Source organism: Chiroxiphia lanceolata, chromosome 1 (genome assembly GCF_009829145.1).
Source record: "Chiroxiphia lanceolata isolate bChiLan1 chromosome 1, bChiLan1.pri, whole genome shotgun sequence".
NCBI lineage: Eukaryota > Metazoa > Chordata > Aves > Passeriformes > Pipridae > Chiroxiphia > Chiroxiphia lanceolata.
The window spans coordinates 73919762-73933258 of NC_045637.1; the positions used below are offsets into that span (position 1 = coordinate 73919762).

General features: G+C 37.6%; 1 protein-coding gene across 7 annotated transcripts in view; it reads right to left on the minus strand.

Moving 5' to 3' along the window:
• Window positions 1-13497, minus strand: part of SEMA5A (semaphorin 5A) — a 333475-nt gene that overhangs the window by 199904 nt on the left and 120074 nt on the right. For all 7 annotated transcript variants that reach the window (XM_032697771.1, XM_032697806.1, XM_032697781.1 and 4 more), the window contains one exon: window positions 11298-11396. In XM_032697771.1, coding sequence (XP_032553662.1) covers window positions 11298-11396 — 99 coding nt within the window. The remainder of the gene's footprint in view (window positions 1-11297; window positions 11397-13497) is intronic.

A 13497-nucleotide genomic window follows, 5' to 3' on the forward strand; every position in this document is an offset into this window, starting at 1 on the left:
TGTATATCCATTTCCATCAATTGTCACTGTACTTCTTTCATTCCAGATATCATAGAAACCTACTCCATTGCTGTTGCAAATATTTCTTTTCACCTACAGAAACAAAACTTTTTTTCTTCCAGAGAAACCGAACTGCATCCTCAGCAGGTATAAACTGTTTTCTTAACCCAGTGGTATCAGACTTACAAGAGTGGCACAGAAATGCCCCATCTCACTCTACAAATGCAGTCTCTGTTGCAGAATATATCAGCAGACAGCTGACACTTTTAAGTTTAGGGTCAGTACTTCATGTAGTGTCATTTCCACCTGTATGTGTACTTTATCTTCAGATATCTACTGAAGATTTATCTGTGATGAGGCCTTTTTAGGACAGATTATCAAATTATTAATGTTTTTATGGTCTTTCATTCTGACATCATTTCAGCCTATTAAAAAGTAATCTATTGTCCCAAACCGCAAAAATTCTAAACTAATAATTGCAGGAACATAGTGTCAGCCTGAAGAAAAACAGAGATTCAACATTTTCCTTGTTTTTTGCTTGAAAAATGAGATTTGTATCCTATTCAGTAGAGCACAACACTTCTACATTAATATATTCAGTGTGACATTAGAAAAATTCACCCTGTGTTAGTGAGACTAAAATGATATTTTCATGTGAGTGAGTCAAGAGACCGAGCTAATTAGTTGACATTTTTCAACTTCCTGTGGCTGCCAATAACCAATTAAAATATTATTTTCAGCTTCATAAAACCAACAGAAAGAAAATGGAATAGCAATGTGCAAGAGACGGTACAACATTACACCTTAGTAACATAAACTGGGCAAATGGACAGCAGATTGGCTGTGACACAATTAATGCTCGGATAAGTGGCAAACCAGCACTCCGAGAGCAATCAGAGCTCTTCCTACCTAGATGGACCCATCTCAGTAAAACTTGCAGGACTACACTTAGCTCCACAAATACAACAGTTGAACATCCTAAGACGTGCATCTCTAACATGCGAGAACTCATTCACTCATTCAGACATGACATGTATGAGAAAAAAGAAGAAAAAAAAAAAAAGTTAGGCATGCCAGTAAAAAAGCACAACGGAAATGCAGAATTAATATATCTGTCAGTCCAAAGAAAAAGTCAATGCCAATTTTCGTTACATATGCAGAGCTGTTACGGTGACATAGGTGACAACACTTTTTGCAATGTGTTATTGAGCTTATGCCCTGGACTGCCATTTTTCAACCTCTGGTCAGCTTTATTCTAGTGCATTTATGCTTGAAGGCAACAAAGGATGTGAAATAAGAATGAAATTACATTTTTGAAGCACAGATACAGACTTCTTAGCACACAGGCCTGTCTCATTTCCAAATATGGTGATAATAAGCAAGACAAATACAACTTTGCATGCTGGAATTAAAGTGATTTGACACTGGTGATAATTGGCAAATTTGTTTTCATTTGGTGCTTAATGAATGAGGAAAGCAAATATGTTACAAAATCTGCAAACAGAAGGACACTTAATGAAAAGAAAACACAACTAACACTGAGAAAAATCAGTATCCTGTACTCCTTCAGAGATCCAGCAGGCAGTAAGCATTTTGCTTTACATTCATGGCACTGAACAACTTTTCTAGCTCAACTATGATTACTAAAACCTGTTAGTCATGAGCCTGTTCAAATCCAAGGGCAAAGACTTCCACTGATACCAGTGGGAACTGAATGAAAACACACAAAAAGCATGCTCCAGTCACCTCCTTGATGACAAATATTTTAATTATTGCAGTGTGACTACAGATAAAAGTATAAAACTAATCTTCTTTACGTTCCTAAACAAGTCTGTGTCAAAAAACAACTGAAAATCCATAAAGATTCAAAAGTATATCAGGTTAGCAATGGTTGTTAAATCCAGCATTTTACCCTTTTCTCTGTGAAATTGTAAGTTATAAAAGCTGAATGGAACAATAATAAATACGTGCATTAAACACAGACATGAATTAGAAGAACATTAAGATGGCACATACAGTTCAGGAAAATGTGGATTCAGGACGAAGCTTTTGAAAAAAAAAGATGGTAAAATATATACCATAACATAGCATAAAAACCTCTAAAACCCATCCTAAGCCCCCACATGTATCTGCAATTGGAAGTCTGAATCAATAAATAGGGGTTGCAACAAACTCAGAAACTCAAGGTATGACCAGACATGCTGCCAAATCTCCTGAAAAAAACCAGTAAGAGATTCCTTTCTCTTCACTTCTTTCAAGAAACTATTTCACCTGAAAGAAGAAAATTTATTTAATTTGTTGGAAGGAAAAAATATTACAACTGAAAATGAAAAGTATGAGCTCTGGAAGAATCAATCATTAAGCAAAAAGTCACAATTCCACAATTAAGATGGTGAAGTTCTGTGTGGCAGCCAATTCTAATTCTGCAGTGTAGTAAAATCAGCAATTGGAAATAAAATTTAAAAATATTAAGAATAGGACAAAAGGAGATAATCAATAAATTAAAAAATACGATGTAGAAAATTCATTTGGTCATATTAAGAAACCATAGGAAAAATACCTGAAAAATCCAGTGATGAAACACTGGAATAAGAGAAACCTAATCAAAGTGGTCTAGTTGAACCATTTATGAAAATGGTCAATTTACAATAATAAAAAGAAGAATAGTCAAAAGTAATATTTTGTCTGTACTTTGCAGGAAATTAAAGCCTCAGCAAATCAGAATAATGAAATGAGCATCTTACTGGTAAATGTTAAAGTTGTGAAAACAGCATATCCACAGATTTAAATATTTTCAGACTAGTAGGTCATGATAATTCAACTTAAAAATTATGGAGAAGTGATTTTTTTTTTATTCTTATTACTCTTTTTAAATAATTTCTAGAATTACAGGTGTTGTTGAGGAATGAAGACGAACCATGTTTTAGTAACATTTAAAAGGGCAAAGGGAAGACTCAGGTGATCACAGGCTGATCAGTGAGACATGAGTTTGTCAAACAGAATAAGAAAAACACTACCGTAGTCTATTAGGGAAGAATCCCATTAACCATTAAATGAATCCATTCTAAAATCTGATTTCCTTCTCTGATGCTTGCTCCTCAGGATTACCAAATCTTACTACATTCACTTCCCTGTGCCTCCTCATACGACCTCAGCAATGACTGGAGATCCTAGAACATAGGACTCCCACACAGATTTTCAACAACAGCCAGGCATCATTTCTATGTATTTCTTGTCCTGGGCATATCCAGAAAAAGCAAAAAGGCACCAGTGGCCCCTGCAGCTCTGGAGGTCACCCTCTTCCTGAAGTCCCATCATGCCATGTCATCTCAAACATGCATTAACATCTCCTGTTGGCCCTGGCTTCTCACACACAGCACTCAAGTTCCCCAGCTGACAATGGCCTTGGAATATTTGCCACCTGTCTGCCTCCAATGCATGCAGATGAAGGATTTTTCTGAATATTATGCTTTAGTATAGATGAATCCGGGAGATTATTCAGCTATTTATTTAATAAGCTGTCTTTGAATTCAACTTTATCCTGAAATATCACCTCAACCAAAATCTTAATCCTGTACTTCATAACTTTGGCTAACCAAATCAGTAATATTTTTTATTGCTACCACACATACGTCAAAGTACATGCCCCCAGATTTACATTCTGGAAAATATTGCATACTACACAGTACCCACTCACATTAAGAGCCATGCAAATTCTATGCGGTGTTGTTACCATTTCATTGTTCAATATATTAATCTGTTTATTTTCAAGATTATTTGAAATTAAATTCAAATGCAGCTGTTATATCTCCTCAAAAAAAATGGAAATGGGCTTAAGACCAGAAATTTTAGACAGTTCAAACTTTTTGTGGTCTCTTCTCCTACAGCAACCAAGTTCAGCACATAAGGTTTTCTTGAATTGTTTGGGGTTTTTTTGTGGGAGAAAGGTTGGGGGAGAAAGTTAAGAGTCTAAAGTAGCAAACATTGGGATTCTTTTCAATTTTTCTTTAAGAAAATAAACTGCAACAACAAAATTATCAAAAAATTATGTAAGTGATCACATTAATGCTAAAGGTGCTAAAAGGAAGGAGAATCTAAGCTTGATGGCCCAAATTTTCAAAGCTAGCCTTGAATTTCCCTCCTGTGATGCCACTATAGTTCTCTGATAGAGTCATTAATTTCCAACAGAGCCCTTTCCTTTAGTAAAAGCTCACTGTACATGACGTACAAAAGCAGGATTCATACCAAGGTAAGCACATGATGTTAACAAATCTCTATAGAAAACACAATCTTGCTCCCATCAAACCTTGAGAGGTGAAGGTCATGTGCACAGTATGCATCATTGCACTGCTAAATTTTCTGATTGCACACTTGGAATGAGGACTGAGACCTACACACCTACTTAGCATCCGATCAACCCTCTCACAATATGAGTGCAGTCACTCTAATTAATCCATGAGGGCACTGTAAGTAACTAATGCAAGGCAACAACGTTTCAGAGGCAGCTGAGAGTCCTTCACAGAACCGACTGCAGCTCCATGTGATACCTCTCCAGGACTTGTATATCATGTCTGTGAGCCCCTGGCCAGCTGGTAGCTCCCTGCCCTGCATTTCAGTGCTGTAAAGGCACACACACAGAGCCAAGTTCAGCAAGGAGCAAACTGCTGGAAGTGTAGGGCAGAAATGCTGTGTTGGACTAGCACTCATTGAGAAAGAAAGGAGCAGCTAACTGAAATAAGAACGTGGTCAAACATGGAACCAGCAGTAGATATAACTTGCCACATTCTGCGGCAGGACATGTACTACTTCCAACACACATCAAGTGTGTATATATTAAGTCATGACTTGAATTAAATACAGGTACCTTCAGAATACCACTCTTTTGATATAATTTCTAAAGACAGCTTACACTGAAATAGCAGTGTTCTCTGCCAAAGAAGTTCCATTTACCACTGCCATTTCTCTTTTCATCTTACCCTGAGTCAACTCCAGGGCTTCTCTGATGATGTATCATGTTAGCTACTCTAATTAAAATGCCAAGACATTAAATCAGCACAAGAAAACAAGTGATTTTTGTGGACTTAATGAACTGACTAGTGCTACTCTGCAACCAGACTATTACCAGTGTTGGTGCAAAGGAGGAGAAAATTGCGTAGTGGAACCAGGCATGAGCAGGAGAGGTAAAATGCATGAGCTTTTAAAAATATTCAGGTACCTTTTAGCAAGATAGAAAAGAGAAGCAGTAGGGGGAGAAAGACCTTTCTCTTTTGCAGAGGTAGGATGATAATTTCTCATAGATTTAACATTAAACCATACTTTAGATTAGATTAGATTAGCCCAGTTCAATCAGTGGAAGGACAGACACTGATTACCCTGAACTGAGTGTTAAAGGAGCAATGAAACCCAGATGGACGTTCAAAGAATATAGTATTACTTTCTGGTGCCTGTATGTTCTCCCAGTATGTAGTCCTCAGAGCATCTCATTAACAAGAAGATCTCATATTTTCCTGCTGGGAACAGACAACACCAAGAAACAAACCTGTACAGTTATTTATTCCTTTATTAGAGATTCTTAAGCCACTCTTAATGAATCCTTTAATTTGCTTTTCTGTTATTATGGAAAGGAGTGGTAATGGTTCAAATTAACGTTCCCAAACACGCATCTAATTAAGTGAGCAGGCATACTGTTACAGTCCTTCATCAGTGAGATAAGGAGTGACTGAGGCAATAAGCCACCTCAAAGCAAGTCATAATCCTAAAAAGCAAGTTTAATTAACTTGCAGGAGAACACACAGGAGAGAGCCACCATTATTAGGATGCTCTATATAAAAAAAAATAATGTCATATATGTCTAAATATATATTAGCCAATTAAAAAGAAAGTTGAATAGCTTTGAGATCTATTTCTGATAGTAACTATATCATTTAAAAGCATAGCTGAACTAGCTCAACTTGAATTAAAAAAATTTAAAAATTACCACATCTCAAGAATGAACTCAAGCTAGGCTGCTACCACTTCATAATTTCAAACATAAGAGGCTTGGGAAAAGAGAATAACTTCATTTTCCCTTTAAAAATAGACATAATTCTTCTTGCATGGTTTGAATAAAACCATTAAGGAAAAAAGAACAGATTGAAAGGAAACTGTAACTTATTACTTTGAATCTCAACATTTTTCCTAACCTACTGGGTTTGAGACATGCTTCTAGTTGATTCTCTTTTTACCAAAATGGCTGGAACACTTTTAGCACGTTCTCATTTATAAAAACTAGAGCTGCTATGTGTTAAGTGCATTGCCAAGGAAGAAGGAGAAAAAAAGGCAATGCGCAATTTGCCTGAGAAATTCAGACACTGTTGTATCCTTCCTCTAATCTGGTCTATTCCCCTTTCAATTGACCTTTCCAAAGAAACATATGACAAAGCACTTTCACACAGCAAAAGAAGGCAAGGTTGTTATTGGGGAAATCTATGAATCTCTATGCTTACTGTTATTTCAAAATACAGAAATCATTATAATATTTGTTTACATGCTAAGTTAGTCCACTAAGTAACACACAGAGAAATATTCATCTGAATATTTCATTAGGATTTATCAGGATAAGATAAATAAGCAGTCTCTCACTTCCTTGAGCTTACTGAGGAGCTAATGCCCTGAGAGTAATCCTTCATTGATGCCACTTAATTATAAAAGTAAATTTTGCCCTGCCATATGGGTTAGGTTTTTTTAAGAAAACAAATGAATTCCCAAGAAGGTTTCAGATCACTGTACAACTCATTTTTTTTATCCAGGTCGTATGCAATATTAAGAACAATGCCTGTGGCAAATTTAAAGGTACAGTTTCATGGGAACATGGATTGGATGATTAATTTGAAGGTACTAGTGTTGGAATGGTACCGTTCATAGATTACTGCAGACGGTGTAAAGAAACCGAACCAAGGCTTCAAAACTCCAATTTAACCAACTCGAGACCTATAGGAGAACTGGATGTTTTGCATAAAAAAATAAAATTATCAACCAGCAATAACTGTCTCACAAGGACTGAAAGACGACCCGTGGAAGCTGGGGGTGGGGAAAGAGGAGCAGATACTATTGTTAACAATCTATTTTTGCACAGCAACTACAGAATGGCCACAGACATCAGAAGACCACCTTTATTTCCCAAACTGGACAGGCAAGACTAATCTTCACAGTATAGGACTAGTAATTACCTTCCCAGTTATTGCCTACTATAGCAAAATATTACGGAATAATGTCCCTTTTGATCTCTATCTCAAAATATTTCTGTTCTTATTTTGCTCGCCCCAACAAAATGTAACAAAAGTCATTGTTTCTTGACTAAATTACCATGGCCAACTTAAACTGATTTGGTTGTCTGCCAACATTACTGTATAGCTCATACTGCTGTTTCCTTCCTTAGATGTACCTGCTGACAGATTTATGGGCAGGTACTGCACACACGCTCAGTCCTTGTTATCCTGCACTATAATTCCACCAACTCTCTTCATTTGCCTTCCAGCAGTCCTTCCCTACACTTCTAACTAGTTTCAGTTAATTTTTTTTAAGCAATATAAACAGAATAATACACACTACTACCGTTTAAAGTCTTTCAAGAACCTTGTGCAACGACATCAAAAGTTCTCTGTCACTCCAGGAGACCCTCTGAGGCATCATAGGATCACAGAATCACACAGAATCAACCAGGTTGGAAAAGACCTTTGAGACCATTGAGTCCCAACACCACCCTGTCAACTAGACCATGGGACTAAGTGCCACATCCAGTCTCTTCTTAAATACTTCCAAGGATGGTGACTCCACCACCTCCCTGAGCAGCCCATTCCAATGTCTGATCACTCTTTCTGTAAGAATTTCTTTCTAATGTCTACCCTAAACCTCTCCTGGCACAGCTTAAGACTGTGTCCTCTCATCCTACTGCTGGTTGTCTGGGAGAAGAGACTGACTCCAGGAACTTCTCTAATGTGGATCCTTTCCACAGGCTGAAGTCCTTCATGAACTGCATGGATCCCTTCCACGGGGTGTAGTCCCTCAGGAATGGACTTCTGGTTTCTCCATGGATCATAAGTCCTGCCAGCAAACTGGCAATGTGGGATCCTCTGTCCACAGAGCCACAGGCCCTGTCAAAAGACTGCTCTGGCACGGGTTTCCCACAGGGTCACAGCCTCCTTTGGGCATTCTCCTGCTCTGTCATGGAGCCCTCCATGGGCTGCAGGTGGACCTCTGCTCCCCATAGACCTTCATGTGCTGCAGGGCGACAGCCTATCTCACCACAGTCTGCACCACAGGCTGCAGGGGAATCTCTGCTCTGCTCTGCTGAAGCACCTCCTCCCCTCCATCTTCATTGACGTTGGTGTCTGCAGGGTTCATCATCATGGCCAGGCTTCGTGAATGAAGATTTGGGAAGGCACTATCCACATTTGTTACAGGTACGCTGGTGGCTTATGAGGCCAATACGAGACAGACATATCTGATTGCAAAAGGCACAGCAGAAAGACTCCTTAGATGGTATATTCTGCGAGACACAGTTCTTTCTGCTTTGCCTTTTCTCCTCGAGAGTGATCCTGCGTGTGTTCTCAAAGGAGACAGCTGCGTTATAGATGGTGTGTCTCCAGGCCTCCCGATTGGAGGCCAGAGTAGACCAGTTATGGTGATCAATATGGACAAGGCTGAGATGTTGTTTCAGGAAGTCCTTGTTTTTTCTTCGGGGCTCCTCTCTTGCAGCAGCCAGTGGCAAGTTCACCATAAAGCAAGATCTTAGGGAGGCAGTGGTCCTTCACCCTGGAGACGTGCCCTGCCCATCGCAGTTGTGTTCTCATCAACATGGCCTCAATACTTGTGACTGCTGCTTGTTCTAGAACAGATGTATTGGTCACATAATCTGACCAGTGGATGTTTAGGATTGTACGGAGGCAGCGTTGATGGAAGCGTTCTAGGAGACTGCAGGGCTATTCCTCTCACATATTCCCTCTTCTCTCTTCTGCAGCCACAATTACTTCTGCACAATAATTTTTCTTCCTTCTTAAATATGTTATCACAGAGGCATCATCATCGCTGATGGGCTCAGCCTTGGCCAGTGGTAGGTCCATCTTGGAGCCGGCTGGCATTGGCTCTGTTGGACATGGGAGAAGCTTCTAGCTGAAGATTTTAGCTGCTTCTCAGAGATGCCAACCCTGTAGCCCCCTCCAGTACCAGAGGCTTGCCACACAAACACAATACCTCTGGTTTTGTTGGGATGCCAGACAAGTAAATCAGAATGGGACTACTTCTCTTGGCAGTGCAAATTGCGTAATCTAAGTTCATTCATAGCTTTGTCACGTGCCACACTGCACTTTTCCCTTCTCTACTGGGTAGCAAATACAAAACCATGTTAGAGGGCTAAAATTATCATTTTCACAAATGAACAGGAAATTTTAATTGTTCAGATCTTACTGAAATCACATTACACATGGTTAATAATTTTTCACTATTGCAGTGTTAGTACAAGAAGATAACAGAAAAAAAAGTTGGAATATTTTAGAGAAATAAATGTATATCAAAAGATACTTCACCAGGGAGAGGAATTAACAATGCATTCTCTTCAATGTCTTTATGAGAGCATATTTGTGGCTTAGGACAGAAAATTAATTCTTCAAATGGCTCTTCAAAGAGCCAGTGTGAATCCAGTGAGGTAGACACACAAGAAAACTGCACTAAAATTTTGTCCACAGGCCATAGCACAACTATGGTAATATTAATGCTCGATTCAGATGGCCCTGGATGAAAGATAAGTAAAAACAGTGCATTAAAAAAAAAAAAACACAACATATCAGTGCAGCCAGTTGACACTATGAAAGGTTGCAAAATCCATTCCTGCAAATAAGCAGAAAACTTGACATCATATTCACAGTGAACGGATTCGTTCTATGTGTGGGGGAACTACATGCAAAAGGTGCATAATCAGTAAGATCAACACCTGCAATTTTGGGACTACAGCATCCTGACAATTGGTTGCTAGTCTCTGAATTTAGGACTTCATGACATATAACAACTTTAACCATATAGTCTGGCACAACAGTTAAAGAACAGAAAAGTATGCAGTGAAAAGGAGATATTAGTATCAATAACGTACAATTAGAGAAACCCGCTGACAAATGCAGTCATTCCAAAGTAAGGTCTCCATGGCCAAACACAACAGTGCCATGGAAAAGGTTAAAATTTAGAATGGAAATGCAGAATAAGGAAAAGAAAAATCTAACAAATTCTACTAACAAATAACAGCCAACTATACTGAACTCTAGAAAACAAGATTTCTGTTGTAATTTTGAAAACACTGAATATTTTTAATTTTGCAATTTTAGAACAAGAGATATGAAGCTCAGAAACAGCATTAACTTATACAGAAATCAAATTAATCTTTTAACTGTATTAGATCTTTTCCAAAAAGCAGAATTGACAGCTGGCATTTTTTTGTAGTCACTGCTTATTCAACAAAATCATCCAAAGCTTATCCCATAGCGATTCAAAAGCACAAGTTTAAACAAACATTTTTTTGCTGAGATTTGGAGCCAAGATTAACAGTATGGAGAATAGAAAAAGAGAGCAGAGAAAATTGGCGTTTTTTTCAACAGTGACTAGAGCTTTGTTAATTCAAGGGTAAAATATATGCAGAAGACAGGTTTGCATAATAAGTTTAGATGATTAATTTTTTTTGCCAACCAAAATGTTTTACTATACTTCATGTGCTAAGACAAAAAAGTGGTTCTCAAGGACTGTCACCGCTTCAATGTTAACATCTAAGACAGTGTCACTGTTGATCACAGCTTGCAAAGTACTCTCCTACCATGTAAAAAGTATAATTAACACTTTACCACTAATTCTGCAGTCTTTAACAGATCACTTCTGGCATTGTAGTGAATAATTATTAGAATCATTCAAGAACAAAGAGCCATATTGTGTAGCCAAATTTGGGATCATCATAAGTTCCATGCAGTGGTAACTTTAGTCACATTGTCATACAGTATCTGCCTGTCCTACTGTATGCATCCAAAGTTTGTGTACTCCAGGACAGTCCTCTTAAAAATGAGAATAGTGTAAGCTACTATGAACTTTGACACCAGGCAATCTATCTTTTAACTTTGGTCAGGAAAAAGAGAAATAAACATATATAACATTCAGTTTAGTGGGTCTAGAAGGCAAGGGAGTCACATGAGAGCAAGCTGATACTGGAATATGGCTGAATATTACTTATCAACAAAGAGTAAAACCCAGTCTGATGCAACATGAAAGAAAATAGATTTCTCACCTTGCTCCAGCAATAAGTTCTTTTTGTCCTGGGTCAAATGTTAACTGTGAGAAGTCCACAGCATCTTCTGCTTTGAACACATGTAACCAAGGGGCAATTTCTAAAATCAATCAAGAAATACAACTGTTACTATAAATGTTCTAGATGTAGTACGTCAGGTACCATTAAATTTGCAGATATGGTGGGGCTGCAAGTTGTCTCCATATGGTCCTCTAAGGAAACATAGGAGACTTTCACCACCATGCCATGTAATTTATAACACAGGCCTGTAAAATATATAGAGCAGCCACTCAATACACACTTGAACGAAGTATCCATATTTTGGTTTGATTTGTAAGCCAGATACGTTTTTCCTCCTTAGGTAAAGCAGAAAACACCACAGTACAATTGCAATTCAGTGGTACATACTCAAGTGAAGTCAAATTTATTTTCCATGCATAAGAAGCAGCTGAGAACTAGGGTTTATTTAGCTAGCTACTTATTTAGTTATTTTCTCTGCAAAAGGATACGATCAAGTGAAAAACAATGAGAAAAACAAATCAATTTGATGTTTCACCATTTTCACAATAAAAAGGTTGAGAAATGAGGGATGAAAAAGAAAAAATGCTTGACATACATTGAACTTTTTTTTTTCACCCGCCTTTCTCAGACCAATTTAGTGCTACATTAAGCAGGGCAGACAAGTGAGTGAGTTGCTGAAAATCAGCAAGGAGCATTACTGGTATTCAGAATACAAACTTGTTCCTACTTTCAAACTTAAACACATAAATAGTTGCACATCAAATCCTTAAATATTTTAATTAGTAGTAGTTATTTTTGCATTCATGTCACTAACTGGACACACAACAGTTTGTCTACATGAACACAGTGTTCTGGAAACAGAGCATGATTTTTTTTTTAATTTTACTTTTTTTAAATAGACACACAGAATACTTAAAATTGGTATAACAATACAAATGGCTCTCGAAAAAAGGTCCAGTTGTACAAAAAACCTCATCCTCTAGAGTTTTACAATTCTCAGGATGCTGATTGAAGTTTGTTTTTTTTTTTTAATGTAGTCACAAAGCAGTGGTCCGGAACTTATGTGAAAGGTGAAGAGGGCTAGGTATGTAAGGCACAACAGGCTGTGGAACCATCATTTTGAAGACTACAGATGTGAAGCATTCAACAAAAAGACCAAAGGTGAGCACACGGTCATGACCATCTAGAATACAGAGTAAAAACCGATCCACTCTCAAGGGTGCTGTAGAAGTGTAATTTTTGATACTGGTATCACCAGTTGCAGCTCAGGTTGACAAGATCCATTCTAAACTCCTTTCTTCACTCATGAGCATATTTTTCCTTTTGCAAATATCTGAGTAGAACAAATTCATGTCTAGTGCCTGTTTCAGGATGATTTGTTCCTCATTTAAATATTAAAATTTTAGCACAAGTGGGCTATCCATTCCTAAGGAATGGGCTCAGGAGAAAAATGTTATTCTGTGTCAAAACGTGTTCAGCCATTGCAGACAACCATTAAAAGCACTGTGCAGAAGCTGTAGCATCATATACTTTGGAAAAAAACAGATGGAACTGTGAAGTAGAATCACTTGGGTGTCAGAAAACTAACTTCTGCATTTTTTATGACAGCCTGTGTACATCTGGGCAATTTCAGGCATGCAATGCCAGTTGCACATATTCTGCAGTACTTGTAGCTAAATTCACTGTTGATTACATCTGTATTGGATAGGTTCTCAAATCAGGATCTGAACACTGTAGGGGAAAGGGGAAAGTTATCTAATATGCGGTCGCATATTAGATAACTATGATTACAGCTGACATCAGCTGTTACTGCAGATGCTGTACATAAAACCTACCAGGATTCTGAAGAAGGAAAAACAATATACACGCACATATACATTATACATACCTATTTATCTACTTATATTTATATATATAAGGCTACACAGGTAAGCCTAAAATAAGTGTTTCTTAACTTTTTTATACTTGATTTTGCAACCTTAAATTTTCAGTCATTCATTTCATATGAAAAAAATCAATCGTGAAGTTCTAAAAAGTTAAGAAATTAGGTAGGACATGAAGATGAAGAAATTCAGAGGTAAGTCACGAAGAATCTCACTGAAAAAAAAAAAAGAGAGAACAAAAAGCGAAAGCTAAATGCAATTAAGTTTATCAGTTTATCAGCCAATGTATCTAAAATC